The 17037-nt window shown below is 38.9% G+C and overlaps 1 protein-coding gene across 1 annotated transcript in view; it reads left to right on the forward strand.

Annotated features, from left to right (window-relative positions):
- The window catches only part of LOC106939896 (probable assembly chaperone of rpl4), a 49047-nt gene that overhangs the window by 21052 nt on the left and 10958 nt on the right, over positions 1-17037 (forward strand). Inside the window, exons 9-10 of the mRNA XM_015022473.1 lie at positions 6413-6466; positions 11817-11969. Of these exons, the coding sequence (XP_014877959.1) occupies positions 6413-6466; positions 11817-11969 (207 nt within the window). The remainder of the gene's footprint in view (positions 1-6412; positions 6467-11816; positions 11970-17037) is intronic.

Genomic DNA, 17037 nt, shown 5'->3' on the forward strand with positions numbered 1-17037 from the left:
ACTACAGAAGGGTTCAGTGAATGTGCATATGAAACCTACTAGTTTCATATGCACATTCACTGAACCCTTCTGTAGTGATAAATAAAATATGATTTTTTTCCCCCCAAATTCAAGACATAGGGGTGACCCAATTAGAGTCCCAAGATCACCAAGTCTTCTTAAAAGGTAGAGTCTCTGATATAGTCAGTGTTTTCAGCAAAGTTGAGGTGACTGTCCAGGAACGACCCAACGTATTTAAAATTTGCCACAGTTTCAACAGGTTGGCCATCGAGAGAAACTGGAACCACTTTAAGGTCTTGTTTAGATCATTTAATTATCTCTACATTCTTAAGAGAATGAAAAATTAATAATAAATCATAAAGATTTTGCAGTATTCTGGTTTAGTAATGTAATTATATTAGTTGTGTTACCACCCCCACGCCACTAGAGGCAGTAGCAAGCCCGAAAAGATTAGACTAAGGAGCAGATTTAGAAGTACAGCGAAAGCTACAGAATTTGGTAAAAACTGTGAGCTTTGCTGAAGTAATTAAAGACACAAGTTCAAATCCATGCTGAGAGTGGAACTCCTTCAATCAGTGCTCCTCCGCAGCACTGATTGGCTAAGCAATGTAACGTGATCCTCTGGAGCAAGTGATGGCAAAGCGGGGCGCGTCATCACAACTTTACACAAGTGTGTCTTTACCTCCGCAGCAGAGGCTCCGCCGAACCCCTGAGACCGACTCATCGAACCCCAGGGGTTCGATCGAACCCAGGTTAAGAACCACTGCTCTAGGGGCTTAGGCCAGGCCAGTATCCTGACATAAAGTCCAATGGAGCAACATCAGCAGACGACATGGTTCCCAAAACTATCCCTAACTTGAAGCTTGACGGTGGACATCAAGCAGCTTGAATTCTGTACCTCTCCACTTTTCTTGTGGGCTGTGGTACCTTGATCATCAAAAACAAGATTGACTTTGTCTTAAAACAGGATTTTGGTACACTGAGCAACAATTCAAACTTTCTTTCTCCTTGCATCCACTAAGACATTTTCAACAATGGTGTTCAGGTGTACCTTAACACAAGGAGGGCGACATACTGTATGCATCACTTGTCCTAGATACGTCTCTGTGTGGTCACCGACTCCAGATGCAGTTCTGACTTAGTTTGTGCACCTTTTTCTTGTACACATTTTTCTTGTACACATTTTCCTTCCACTAAACTTATTATTAATATGCTTGGATGCAGCACTTTGTCAAGCAACCATTAGGGATGTGGTAGGGTACGCCCTGGACAGGTCACTAGGCAACCATCCTTTCAACATTTTAATTTATTGAGATGCTCTTTGACATTATTGATATGAGTTGTACCATATTCCTGAAAAGCAAAGTTAAGATACACATCCTGTATTTCTGGTATATGTAAAAAAAAAAACTACTTCTCTGCTTAGCTCAAAATGTTCTCGTCTATCAAGCAGACATATAAACTAAGCCAATTTTACTGAGAGAGGAGCATGATTGAACGCCAGGATTCAACTGGCTGAAACATCTATAGAGTCATTTAGGGAGGATAAAACATAATTTTCAGTCATTGATTGGCCACCCAAGATCTCTTGCTTCAACCCCATTAAGAAGATTTAAGATCTACTGAAGACTCCTCACAGCACACTAAATATATCCTCATAAATACCAGAGCCAGACAAAAAGTTAATTCAGCTATAGACATAAAAATTGGTGTGTTAAATAAAACTAATGCTAAATGCAATGCTCTCAAAGGTAAAGATCTTTCCCTCCCTTTTTTGCCCAGGAAGCGTGAAACAGTTAGAATTTTTAAGGTGGTTTAAAAATATATTTTAACATGGGGTTTTTACTTATTTCTGTTGACAACACATTAAAACGCTCCAAAAATCGTAAATGGCTTATAAACGAGGGATTTGAATGACGGCTGGACCTGGAAATTAGCTGTTCCAAAATTGTGGGATGGAAAAAGAACAAGAAAAAAGTTCTCCCACATGAGTGGATTTCACATTCTGTGATCGTTCCTACTTAATTTGGGAAATAAAATTAGCCAAAAATACGTCTTCAAATCCGTTCCCCCCTTTAGATTCATTTCACAACATGAATGCATGCCAGAAATGTCATCTTTCACAGTGCTAATGGAATATGAGCTCAAAGATAATTACAGAGCCCTCTACATTTATTAGTGCCCCTGTTAAAGATGTGTTAAAAGCCGTAAAATAAATTTTATTGCAGTAACATGTAATTTCACGCTGATAATTTTAGACAAATCAAACATTTAATTTAAGCATCTTATCAAAAGAAACAAGCATGCCAAGAAATATGTTTTTCAAACAAAGTAACAGTTGCGACACTTATGTGCACCACTACAAACTCCTGTAGAATAACTCAAACTAAAGCATTTTTGTTGTTTGTCTTTTTTTCCTGGACTTTAAAAATGAAATGACAAAACCTGTTTCTTACAGGCATAGTTTAAAATCATAAAGAGAATAAAACATATCATTCAAATAAGGCAAAGGGTGTGGTGATCTTCATAAGTCAAGATAAGGTAACAAGAAAATAGGTTATTTTCTAAGTTACCCTACATGTAGAGCAACGATTAGAGTGTTTAAAGTGAGAAAAACTGTGGAAAAAAAACAGGCCGGACACAGATGTTAGGGGAATGTTAAGGAAGTTGCATCAGTCGTGCTCTTGCAAAGAACATCAATTTTAAGGCATGTTTCACATCTTTGCCAGGGGTGAAAAAGACTGCGGACAGTGCAACAGTCCATCTTTATAAAGTAAATAAAGTGGCTGTTTTCATAATTGTTTTCAACCACATCTTTTTAAGTGTCTGAATTTTAGTTTCAGTCATTTGATTTCAGTGATTTCAGTCTACAAGTGTAGAATTTAAAGAATAATACATTTACAGCATTTTAATCACTGGATTCAAGTAATAAAGCTGCGTGAAATTTTCATGGGGATATAGTTTTACTGTATATTTATGACTTCAAAATCTATCATTTCATAAACATACAGTGAATTAGTTTTGAAGGAAAAAAACATGTTGGAAAAAGTCAAGACATCCGACTGAAAAAGTTCATAAAGACACTATCACATCCAGTACAGGATAAAAGCCTACATAACAAACAGGTAAAATTCATAAGCAGTTTGATATAATTTGATATAAATACAAGTCCAAGACAAATACAGTTGTTAAGGACCAAATGACCTGAATTTAAGCCAATTGTTTTAATTGGGTGGGGGATGCGGGGGGTTAGTTTCTCTGTTTGTCCTGCAGAGCTCCCTTCTTTCTCACTTACATTGACACACGCACGCAAACACACAAACGTCATCATCATCATCCGTCATTGCTGCTGATTTACTTGTCACACAGCAGACGGGGAAACGGGCAGCTACCTTTCCCTGACAGCCATTAAGGCATCTTTCAGTGCAGTTGTCACACAAGCTGGTGGATAGTATCGCACCTACTCACCTTGTCACTTGTGTTCACTTTTATTTATTTACTAAACGCTTCTGTCGTTAAATTTAGACTCTCGTGCTGCTTGTGTCTCCGATATTGCTCGCGAGCAGAGTTTGCATAGACTTCTCCTAGATTAATTTACTTCGCTGTAGCTATCCCTGTTTGTGTGTGTGTCTGCATGTGTGTGAGCTATGGCGCGCCCTCACTTGTAAAGTGATTTGTCTTTCTCCAGTCTGTGCTGCACGCTCCAGTAAAATGATTCTGTTAAACAGCATTGCCTGAAGACGACACACAAACACACCAACTGCACTTGAGCACAGCGAACATTATAAATGAGTTCCTCCCCAGAGTCCTGCTTTTTTTTTTTTTTGCCGTAGAAGTCTTGAAATAAAGAGGACAGCGTGATTGTATTGTTTTTAGTATTTATGTGCATCTTGTTTTTTTTTTTTGTTTGTTTTTTTGCCCATCCTTTCCAACTTTCTCCCTCTTTTAATTTGTATCACTCCCTATTTTTCTCTTATCTTCACAGGAATATTAATCTTGTTGTTGTTTAGAGTGTGAAGCAGCTTAAAAAACTCTGAATCTTTAATCACTTGCCCCTGGGCTGACCAGCGTAGTTAAGAAGTTGGAGACGATATAATGGTTATTGCTCACTTGTCCTCGCTTCCAGATATATCTCTTGTTCTATTTTTACTGCTCTAAAACTGTCTGTTCTATCTGTTGTTGTTCAATACTCCAGCAGATCTCTTGTCCTGTCCAATAGAATGAACTCTACAATATTTTGTCATGTTACAACAACAAACTTCCATGTTTTTTAATGAGATTTTATTTGGTAGCGTAACACAAAATATGTGTGAATAAAAAGTCTAAAATGAATGCTACTTTGTACTTTGTAGAACCACCGCTTTCTGCTATTAAGTGGCAGGCATATTTGCTTTTTACAAAATAGTTTAAGCTCAGTCAGATTGGGCAGAAAGCATCTCAGATCATTAAAATATTCATGTGTATCTGGGCACACAGGTGAATGTGCTTTGATGTAAACCATCCCATGATTTAATGTTTAATGTTCATTGTCATGCTAGAAGTTGAACCTCAGTCCCAATCTCGGTTGTTTTACAACCTCTAATAGATCCTGGTTACACATTTTCTCACCAGCTCCGATCCCTGTAGATCCTCCAGAGATCCAACGGGCCTCTTGGCTGCTTTTGTAATTAATCCTCTCCATAGCCGACTTATTTAGGAGGACTAAAGTACTTTGGTAGGTTTTCAGTTTTGGGAAACCTACCAAAGCCAATGGTCACTTAAACCTCTCCACATGTCTACTTCTGTCTGTTTGCTGTGATTCTTTGTCTTTATGATGCGTTGTTCATGAATGTTCTCTAACAAATCGCTTAGGCCTTCATAGAACGTCTGGATTTAAAATCCATACCCAGGTGCAGTCTGTGTTCTCACTAGATTGTATTTGAAGGTATTTGTTCTCACTAGATATTATTTAGAGGCATGACAATTCAGAGGGCTGAATACGAATACGGACAGTTTTGAAAAGCAAAATATTTCACTGAGTTCACAAGTACTTGTTTCAGTTTGCGCGTGACATTTAAGCTCAGTCATATTCTTGAAAGTTTATGTTTGTAGCATAACAGATTGCGAACTATTCACAGAATGAAAACACTAAATATTTATCGCTTGCCACTTTATCTTTGTGCTCATGTGTTGCAGTGAGACAATGAAAGTAGAGGAGATAATTGTGGCACTTGGCATAAATCCATCCCTCATCGGTTGAGATTGGGTGTTTTTGTTTTGTGTGCTTTTAATCAGTCATTAATTAATTTAGGACAATAGGTTCTCTGCTCATAATTGGTCTAGCAATCAATCATCTGACTCTCTGACATGCACGTTTGCGCAGTCTTAACGAGATACTCTCAATTAACCCGACTCTCACTCAGTCTGTGCAGGCGGCGGGCCTCTTTCTCATCACCGGAACCACGTTGCCTTAATGAAAAGAAACTCCACAGAACAGCAGGAGGAGAAGGAAAAAAACTGAGAAGTTATCCAGCTAATAATTCTGCCTTAGCAGAAAAACAAAAACAAGTGCAGCTCGTTGAAGTCACATTTTTGTTGAGCATTTGCTTTCGGGTGTGTGTGTGTGTGCAATTGCGGGGGTGCGTGTATGTCTTTTATTCTTGCCCTTCACCACGGGTGATTGGCTAGCGGTCGCCTCCAACCTGAAGTTGACAAAAATCAATATATCATCACCTGGGGCCTTACACACACACAAAGAGACTCACAAAGGCAGCACAAACCACAGGTTCCACATGGAGAGAGACGGAGCTAAACAAACACGCTGCCTACTTTAGTTGAGCTCTGATTTCTGTAATGGAAACTTCCCACGGACAACGCTCCAACAAAGGTCAGCTAACATTTGGCTCCTTTGAGACCTCAGACCGCCTCTCCAGGACACTACAGAGAGTGAATCAGACAAACACCCTGAAAGTGGGAGCGGGGGGGGGGGGAATATGGACAACGTGTCAAGTTGATCTTTAGATTTATTTGGGCCTCTTGCTCTGCGAGGTGAAGGGAGGGTATGAGCCTGTTGTCAGTAAAATGATTAAAAGGGCCGTCGGAAACAGTGTCTGCAGTGATTATTGACTGTGCAATAAGCACTCATGAGTGTGTATATTGACTGCCGTGCCTGTTGTCTTGTTGGTATTGATGACATTGTGATTGGGGACGCTGACCCCATAGATGCTTATCAGACCCTCTGATCACTGTCATTGATTGAGCTGCCTGGAAGATGCACAGCAACGCCAACAACAATGTTACTGGTTACTGCAAATGTATTTGAAGCCATTCCTCACAGCACATTTTGCTTATCTCTCTATTGAATGAGCATTTGTATGTACAAATGCTTTTTATTTTAATTCTGTTTCATTATTTTCTTTTCTTTCTTTATTAGATGGCGGTAGACGTATTGGAGGGTCTTCTGGAAGAAGATGATGAAGTTGTTCAGGTAAATAATACATTGAATTTATGAAATAAATGAAATATGCTTAAGAGAATTTGAGACATGCACAGTACTGTGTAAAGGTCTTTAGTCATCAAGTAATCATCTAGTTTTCTCGCAGGTTGCAAGACTTTCTTAATATGTTCTATCCACTTTCCTGTTGCTGGTGTTTTTGCAGTTTCTATGTTTAAATCCCAACTTTTAGCAGACATTTTAGGGTACTTCCTTTGGGAACCATTGTAATTATATTTTAGAAATGATCAAAAAGTGATTTGAGAACTCAAAGCTGAATGGTTGCCTGGAAAATGTAAAGAAACCCAATTTAATCACATCTGTGATGGACTTTATAATTCCATAGACCTTGTGATCATAAAGTCTTAATTTATCTTTTTACTTTAGCCTTTTTTTTTCACTTGGTTTTTCTTTTTTGTTGTTGTTCGGCTAAATAACTCCAACCTAGGAATCATTCAGACACAAAAAGACTCTCAGACAACTTGACAAAAGAAGCTATTTTAAATGAAATATTTAGGAATTTTGACTCTGTCATAATGTATTGACTTAATCTGCCACCTATTATTCAGCCTGCAAGACAAACACCAGGCATGCTAAGAAAGATCATCAAGCCCTCAAAAAAGGCTTCATTGTTCATAGTTTTCATGACTAAAACGCTATTATTTAATGAGCTGCAAGAGTGCAACCAGTCAAAGCTTTTGTCAGATTTAAATAATTTTTTGGTGCAAAAATGAACAATAACTTGCCCTCACTTCAAGAACTCTGACAATTAATTTTTAATTCTTAATAAATATGATTTATTATCAATGTTCACAAAACATACATTTTACTTTAATAGTGGCTTATGCTGTAATGAAATACCAGTTGTGTTTCTATTTGCTTAACACTGGGGGACTGAAAGGACATATTTCAGTATCCAGTAACGTTATCTTGAAGTTAGCCATTGCCAAAGATTTTGAGAGTGATGATTACGTCAGTTTATGAGAAATGTTGCTGCTTCACCGTTACCCGGTCTTAGACTTAGATTTGCTTGTAGGGTAAATTGCCATTTAATAATAAACCTTTTGAAGTTTCACACGCTTTTGTTGATGATTACATAAGTTTTAGCAAAGCTTCTGTATTTACAATATCAGCAATTCTTTTTGAAGATTTCTGCAATTCATCCATAATGCCACTTTGGATTGCCAACCTCTGGGCCAAATCCTGGCTCATGGTGAACTATTCTTGCTCTATAAGTGCTTGAGGAATGACTGCAGACTTTTATTGGGATTAAGATCTATACTGGAATGTCCTTGTCTGGATCTCTGGGCCACTTAGTTATCACTTTTACTTTGTGATGCAGTTCTTCAACTTTCTTGAAAAACATGGTTTATCACCAAATTGGATAAGGATCCATATCCAGAAGATTCCTGGATAATAATGGACAGCATATGTTTATGAGAATGTGGCGCATCAGTTTGTTTATAGAAAATAAATCAGAGCCAGGAGGGGGGAATCTTAGCATTGTCAATCATGCACATGTACACACTACTCACACCCTCCCTTTGCTCTCTGCTGCCACAGCTCCTTCCTTACAGTGCCGTGAATGTACCAGCTAGTAAACATGGCCACCAATGACAGAGGATAAACAGTTTTCCTGTAACAGTAAGTTGTTTCTCCGCCCTTAGGCTGCAGCGAACTGGCAATCTTGAGCTGAAGCACGTATACAAGCTTATTGGACAGTGCTAAGACCCTCCTCCTGGCTCTGATTGGTTGGTGCATTTCTCTACAGGGAGGAGGCAGAGGAGCTTTATGATTTATATATATTGTGCATCTGTCTCTCTCACTGTACTGTCAGGATATACTGACAGTTTTAACAAGTTTTATAAAAGTTACCTACTGCAGCTTTAAAGCAAAAGACTGGCATACCGAAATATAAAACTTGTGGAATTTTTCCCATACTGCCCAACTCATTGCTGGTTCAGGTGGAGGAACTGAATGTATCAAAGATATGGTAAGGACAGACAATTACACTGCAATTTAGAACAATTTGTGCCCCCGTGTCTGAAAACTAGGTCTCAGACGAAGTTCCAGGGTCTTTCAGAGAGACATAAAAGCAGGACCCAGTCATACATGTTACTGCTCAAAGGGACAATGGAAAAGGAACAGCTTGTTATATAGCATCTAGCTATGAGGCCTCATTTACTATTGTAGGGGGGAAAATGGCAACTTTAAACTTCAGAGGATCAATAGAAGAGAAATCGTACAAACCAAGAGCAGGCTGTTGCAGGCAGGGCCTGGATAAAATAATAATAATAATAATCTTTTTCTGAATGCTAGTGGATTTATTGACAGGCACAGGATTATTGCAATTATTGATCTGACAGAAAAATAAAAATAATTACGATTAGAGTTAATTATTTGGTTCATACCATACCATAACTTGTAGGAAAAATATGAAGAGTAACATAAAACAAGGTCTGATTGGCTTTATTGAAAAACAGAAATACAAGCATGTATTAATGTCACACCTTGTTATAACAAATTATGGCCATATAAGGGTGAAGGAACAAAGGCAAACATGTATCCAGAACACTGGTATTATACCCCTGTGTACCGAAGATTAGATTTGAGTGTTTCACTTTCCCAAGATTGAGATTAAGCTTATAATGCTGAAAATTATGAGATTGAAATAGAAATTTCAATCTCAATTTTAACTGATAAAATTGGCCTCATCAGTTATGAGTGAAATTTTTAAAGGAAAATAGTGAAGCCCTATCTTTTTGAAATTGTTGAATTAACTGAGCCAATCGGTGACTGCAATTGAGGTCATACGATGTGAGCAGCATGCTCACACAGATACAGAAGTATTGCTGCAAACTGTCATGAACCTTGGGGAAAAAAAAAAATCTTGACAAAAAGAAAAAGGACAATATTTATTGTTCGAGTTAGCATCATACATAATGACAATGAGGACTGCACAGTGGTGCAGTTGGTAGCACTGTTGCCTTGCAGCAAGAAGGTCCTGGGTTCAATTCCTGGCTCTGGGTCTTTCTGCATGGAGTTTGCATGTATGGGTTCTCTCTGGGTACTCCGTCTTCCTGCCACAGTCCAAAATCATGATTGTCAGGTTAATTGGTCTCTCCTTAATTGCGTGTGTGTGTGCGTTGTTTGTCTCTGTGTTGCCCTTTGACGGACTGGCGACCTGTCCAGGGAATCCACTAGAGGCGGCCTTGGTAAAGGCTTGTGTTAATTCTTATTAACACAAGCCATACAGTGAATAACAATCTATAATTTAGTTGTGCCAATTTATAACCAAGACCGTACGCATTCTTATATTGGGCTTGGCACTGAACCTATTCTATGGTGGCATAAATAGCTGTATTCTTAGTGGTTCAGTAAAAAGTATGTGCCAATCTACTCTAAAAATCCCCCGTCAGTAGCAGAAAATGGGAGTTTGTCGCTTAGCGTTACACAGAAGAGCACTCTTCCTCTCTCTCTTTTTTTTTTTCCCCCCTGCCCTCCACCCTGAGGCTCAGCCTCCCACAGAAATCCCTCCACAGCCAGATTGAGAGCAGCCATCGGGGGGGCTGAACTTTTAAACTCACTCATGAGACTGTTGATTTGAGCGGACCTCCACCAAGCCACACAAACAAACAAAAAAACTGGCCCAAATGGTCAGCTTTCTTTTTCTGTTCATTTTACAGACAAGAAATGCATAAGGGAGACATATTTAAACACGGTAGTAACTCACCCCCCTCGTCCTGCCGCTTCCTTCCTTGTGTCAGTTCCTCCTCTGTGCAGCTGATAAGTGTTGAGCTCCCACATCTGCCTGCTTGCACTCTTGCATCTCAAAGCTTGGAACCCTACTTACATAACATTAAGTCTGCACAAACAACCGAGCTGGTGCTTTGCCAATCTTGTTTCAAAGGTATTCGCTTGATTCATGATCGCTTTGTTCTTCCCTCGGTGGCGCCATATGGGAGCTAAGATGCGACTTGACTTTAAAATTATAACAGAGCCTGCGATTTGATTGACGCACTCAGAATCCCTTCTAACATGTGTGCTTTTGTGTGAAGCTGTAGCTGAGCGGAATAGATTTCTCTAAGATCTTAATTAGCTCACTTCTTAAAAAAATGTTTCATATAGATGTTCAGTGTTTTTTGTTTCCTCCACGTATCTCGTGGTGGACAATCTGTCATGAAAATTTCACACTTTTTTTTTTTTAAGATAACTAATGTTTGAATTAGGACTTTAATTCAAATGTCATTTATTCCAATGATATTCTCACACTTTTTTTTTGCTGATTTGTATTCTAAGTAAATGCCACAATGAGGAAAAACACCAGAGTCCTATTTTTGTATCGTTGCTGCTGTTGTGATAAGCACAGCTGCAGGGGGCAGGGGCAGCCTCCTACTCAGCCTGCTGAGCGACAATTCTGGATTCAGCGTGCCATGCCACGATGTGTTTGTTAGCTAAATGGTTGATTTGTCAAAGGTGCTGGGTTTCCCACTGCCGCTACCCTCAATGAATAATGAATAAAGCTAATATTTGTTTCTTGGTGCTTGAAGAACAGTGGGTGGGTGATCTTTGGCCTCCGATGAGAGGCGGACACACACCTCCGAGTTTGGAGTGAGTTAGACGTGATTGTTTTTAGAGGTGGTGCAGCTCAGTTGATGTGATTACCCAGAGGCAAGAAGCAAAGAAGCATGATTATCAGAAGTAAAGAAAACTAGATGATTTCGGAGCAGATACTTAGAGTTAAAATATTCCACCTCTGTTTGAACTTTTTTGATTAATAGCATTATTTCTTCTGTTTTTTTTCCCCTTCTTTTTTTTATCTCTGATAGTCTGGGTGGTCAACAAGTGCAACGGTGAACACAATGTTTCTTTTAATGTTTGCTGCTCAGGTGTGATACATATCCTCAGCTTCAAATTCTGATTTCCGAGGAAAATACAAAAACAGCATGTGCTCCTGTTTGTTTTGGCATCTCCTGCTTGTTTCTGACTCTGTTAGTTAAATATTTCAGGAGAAAAATATCCAAATCAACAGCTTTTTTTTTTTTTTTCTGGGATGCAAGTAAGGTGACTGCAGGTTCATCTCCTGTAAGCTTAGCAGAGGAATTATTGGACAGTAACATATTTTAAGAAAGTACCCTGGTACAAAAGAGCCTTAGTTGCTGCAGCTGCAGCTTTCAGTCAGATAATGGTGTAGATACAACAAAGAAAAATGTATCCGTCCTGTCATGTGTCATCAGTTCGGAAATCCCTCTCTCTTAATGCAGAAATCTAACTGAAATTAAGAGCGCTTGCTTTTTGCAACTGAAGTCTCTCCAGCTTACCTTTCTCGATCTGTATCTCTTAGGTTTGGTATCTGTCCGGCTGGGTGTGCTACCTCCAGTGGGACAAAGCAAAAAAACACCAAGAAAGAGAAGGAAGAGGGGCATCGGAGGAGGATAAGGAAGAGTGGAAGGCTTTACAGGATGCTGCAAGGTCATACCTGACTAATGCTAAAAAGGTAATTTTGTGGCAAAAAAAAAAAGAATCTGCAACATCATTCTCTTTGTTCAATTTTAATAAAGTAATATGTCAATGTCTTGTCACTTAAGGTTTTGAGTCAATAGACTACTTTGACTCAATGTCAATTTAAATGTGCTTGTAGGAGAAAAACCAACAGATCAAAACGCAAACAAATAATAATTCACACGCATTGAACACTTAAGATATCAATAAAAAGTATCTCCAAATACTTTTTTTTTACCATTTTGTACCATGTTTATTCTTAAAAATGTACCGATACACATCATGTATGGTGCGTCAACATTGGCATGAACTGAGTGCAGTTTCTCCCCTCATTATGTGCATCAACAGTGAGTGCAGATAGTTAACGTCCAGTAAGCTGCCACAATAGGTTATTCTCTGAAGACTTGGTTCTTGTCAGAGAAATAGCTTATGCAGCACCATGAACATGAGCCCATTCTCACTAAGCTTCATTGTTGCATCAGAAATAGCTGTGCAGAATCTCAAAGATGTTAAAGTTTTCACCCGGCTCCCTTCGCCAAGCCCCCCCTCCCTCTTTCCCACAAACAGACACACACAAACCAAGTGATGTGTCTCATTTATCCTGTCATTCTGTCAGGGAGTAATACCTCTGTGGAGCAGTGATTCATGTTAGTCTGAAATCCAATAGCCTTGTAAATCAGGCAGCCTGAGCTAAAGGATGGCAGGCCCCACCTACTATTTTTTTTCTCTTACTCCCTCTGCCGCCATTGCCTCCTGTTATGCATCTTCTCTACCCATCTGCCACACCAAAATGTGCTATTAGAAATGAGAAGGGGCAGGTTAGTGACAATACATTGATGTTTGTGCTCCCTGGACTGGCGGTATATTGACTTGACTGTCTTCTAAGCATCTTTAGACTGTGTCTTCAACTGAGACGGAGAGGGGCAGTAAGTTTGCAGCAGGCAAGAGGGAGAGAGCATGGGAATTTTGTGCATATTGATCATATTTGCCAGCAACGGGGAGTATGAGACAATTGGAAAAATGCAACAAGAAACGGGATAAATTAAGTACTTAGCTGGGTTGCTTGACAAGAAAGAAGGTAAAGAAAATAGGTTGAAAGTCTTGTGAAAGAATTGTGCGAGACGTCGGCACGTGACGGATAAACAGCATAGCGGTTTCTCTGCAGGGCGAGCAGAGCAAAAAGAATAATGTGAACGATAAAGCACGAAGACCTTGGAAAGGTGAGGTGGAATGTGTACCGGCTCCCTCGCAGCACATTCAGTTGTGTAGCGTTGCATGTGTGCACGTCCGTCCGTTGTTTAGATGCGATCTAGATTGAATCTGAGCTTTATTTCGAAGCCTCAGCTTGAGTTTTAATTATTGACGATAAGTCTCTCTGCTAGTTAAAATGGGTTCCAACTTGGAAATGAGGCCCACAAAGCCCAGCGGCTGGTTTTGGCACCAGTCCACTTCTGTTCTGCATACTTTATGACCCTGGTAAGTTAAGTGTGTGTGTGTGTGTGTGTGTGTGTGTGGGGGCGGGGGGGGTCGTGTGAGACAGGTACATGCACATACAGGGTCTTGCAAAAGTACTCATCTTTCCAGGTTTTGGCTTGTTATAGCTAAAGTATTTTATTGCAAGTTTTACGAGATAAACCAGCAAATTATCATATATTTATCAAATGGAAGGAAGTGATTAAATCTTAAAAGTGTGGTATGCACTCGTATTCACTGCTAAATAAAATTTGGTGCCCCAAGGTTTTTTAGAAGACACCTAAAATATAAATCCATCATCTAAAAACAATCAAACGCATACCTCCAAATACATGACGATCACCAAGATTGACAAGTTGACCAAGGAGACCCATGTTAACTCTGGAACAGCTGCAGAGATCCACAGCTCAGGTGGTAGAAACTACCAACAACAGGACAAAAATGTGTTTTGCACTCTACAAATCTGGCCTTGAATAGAGGTAAAATAAAAGTTATTGTTGAATATGAGTCCAAACAAAGGCCTGTTTGCAGTTTGTCAAAGCAAATACAAAAGAGGACCTCTGGTCAGATGAGGTCAACATTTTATTTTTTTTAGTCTATACTCATAAAGCTATGAGTGGAGGAAAAGTAACACAGCAAAAAAAAAAAAAAAACCCTGTTGGAGGCTGATAAATGGTGAGACTGAAGTTTAGCTTCACCTTATGCAGGACAAAAACTCGACAACTACAACTAAAGCTATAATTGTTTAGACCAAAGCATATTCATGTTTTAGAATAGCACAACGTAGAAACCTAAGTCCAGCTAAGCATGTGTGGTTGCAACCTAAAATGTTGTTCACATCTGTTTTCTATCCAATGTAATGTTGGTTCATCTATTTTGTAAGTGATGGTCAAAAACATTTAGACGGGGCAAAGCTGGTAGAGACATAGACTTCCTGCTGGAAGAGAAGCAAGTGGCAGCTCTACAATGTCTAAGTACAAATTCATTTCATACTTCTTTCTGGTTTTTGTTTATGAAGTAAAAGGAAATCTTTTTTGTACAATTATTCAATAATCTCCATTACATAAAATGCCAATACAATATATTGAAGTTTCTAATTGTAGCATGTTAAAATGTGGAAAAAAGCACTGTATTTATTCATATATGCTCAAATTTGCCGAATTGTTTGTATTATTTAATTTCTGTGGGTTTTTTGCCAAGTGCATCAGGTGCAAACTGCTTTGCAAAAGAGAACAATGGGGGAGAATTGATTGGAAAAAAAAAAAAAAAAAGAGTAGGAGATGACCAGCAGAGTGAGTTGGAGAGCAAAAGAAGAGAGGGAGGAACCAGGAAAGGGAATGAATTAGACTAGGTGTGTGTTTGTGTGTGTGTGTGTGTGTGTGTGTGTTGATGCAGGGGGTGTGAGTAGTGGGTCTGGGTAAAATCAATAGTAAACCGGACGTGAAATGGAATTCGAGATAGGGTGCGATTTGAGGAGGGATCTGCGGTGTATGCACACAGGGACAGTGTTATGTATGATTGTGTGAAGGGGTGGATGTGTGTGTGTGTGCAGCAAAGGAAGCTAGGGCAAAGAGAGGTCAAAAGCTTAGCCATTTGAAGTGGTTGAAAGGGTATCCCACGAGCACAAATTGTGGGCAGGGGGCTAGTCGTGTAATTTTAATGCTTTTCCCCTACAAGGATGTGACTGGAGGACCGGGGGTGTTAAGTTATGTGAGTCTGTGTGAGTTTTGCGGTCAACTCTCTGGAGATTTTCAGCGACATGCCCTGTTCACACTCCAGGAGCCCTAATCTCACCCACTGTCACACCCTCGCCAGTGTAGAAGTGTTCATAAAACAGTGAGACACAGCAGATAAGTTGGGAGGAAAAAAAAACATGCTCTAATGAAGAAATATTCAGACCTTAAGAAGTTCATTGAGAGGACTTGGCACTATTCTGCCAAAATGGTAGACGATTGTGTGCTCTTTGTACGAATATACAGATGAGAGCGAGCAGAGACATCCGTCTCCTTGACTACAAGGTCGTCTAAGGGGAGTATAAGAGTGCAAAGCTGAAAAGGAAAAGAAAAAAGTGGACAAGAGGAATGTGGACAAGAGTATTAGCAAATGAAATAAAAGAAAAGGTGAAATGAAAGTGGAAGTTAAGCATAGGTGTGGAGCAGAGGGCGAACAATGATGGAATGATTAGGCTTTTACCTCATAATCAGCCTGTCTTTTATCTACCATATGCTTGGTAGGCAATTTGAAGAAATTGCCTACCAGGCAATGGAAGGAAAGGAGTACATTGTTGGACACGGGGTCAAATAGTGTGTAGCTTTTACACATTTCTCTTCCTCATACTGGGTTATAATACAGATACAATGCAGATCATTTATAATGCATCTAATAAAAAGGGGAGAGAATTAAAAACATATTATTCGCTCGTATTTTATGGTAAAATCCAATTTAATTTTGAAAAATAAGAAGAAAGTGACTGCAAGGGTATTCTAACCCACCATCTATCTACAGAAGTTACATTGTGTATCTAATTTTCTACAAATTTCCCTCAATTTATAATTTTTTAGCATCCATTGTTGTTATTGCTTAAGTTGCCAGATCATCCATACATGTTGGATATATATATATATATTTTACATTTTGATCATTTCTGTAACACTTTTGTGTGTTGTACAGTTATATATAATGCTGAAAGTAAAGACACTCGGCTTTAGACACAGTAGAAATTACGTAGATGGATAGCTGTACAAATAGAAAGAAGTGTCGATGTAAAACTGGTGATAGCAAATGAGTATATAATTGTCTTAATTCGGAAACGGATGACAGATAATTATTATTCATACAGTTGCAATTGTCTGAAATGTCTTAATGTCTTAAGAGTTCCTGTCTCTGGAAGTAAGGAATCAAGTCCAAATCTGAACAAAACAAGCACACCACAATATCCCCACCACCAAACTTTTTTACTTGGTACAACACATTCAGCAAAGCAAAGTTCTGTTGGCAAGGCCTGAACTTACAGTTAACTCTCTAATATTTGGTAGTGAGAAGATTTTACAACTACCGGTGAATGGAAACGTTTTGCTTTGTATGTTTGGAGGAATTGAGGTGTTGCTGTCAAGATATCGGAATGGTTCCATCATTCTGAGGGTTTGTTCCATTGCTATTGGCACTTTGGCGTTGCATTAACGAAAATGATTTCTTCAAAGTTACTTAGCTGACTTTTCCAGCACTAAAATGATCCAAAACACACACCAAAACTGGTTTCCGAATAAGAAAATCAGGCTGGTATCGATTGTAACTCAATGCAATCCACAAACTAAGCCTAAGAGTAGAGTTAAAAAAAAAAGAAGAACATTTTGATCAATTTAAATTTATATCAATTCTCCAGAGCTTTATGGGACCAATATTAGTGAGAGCATATGAGAAATATGCCACTCTGCTTTTAATCTTGTATGTATAATTTCAATCTTGTGTGGATAAGAGAGAAATTCAGACTTGTTCGTCAATTTCTTTTCCCAAAAAAAAAAAAAAAAAAAAAAAAACATAAAAGTTATGCAACATTAACCTCCTCCCCCGGAAAAAAGGGTTCAAAAAAA

Source organism: Poecilia latipinna, unplaced genomic scaffold (assembly GCF_001443285.1).
Source record: "Poecilia latipinna isolate Pla-1442-1.1 unplaced genomic scaffold, P_latipinna-1.0 Scaffold86, whole genome shotgun sequence".
Classification (NCBI taxonomy): Eukaryota; Metazoa; Chordata; class Actinopteri; order Cyprinodontiformes; family Poeciliidae; genus Poecilia; species Poecilia latipinna.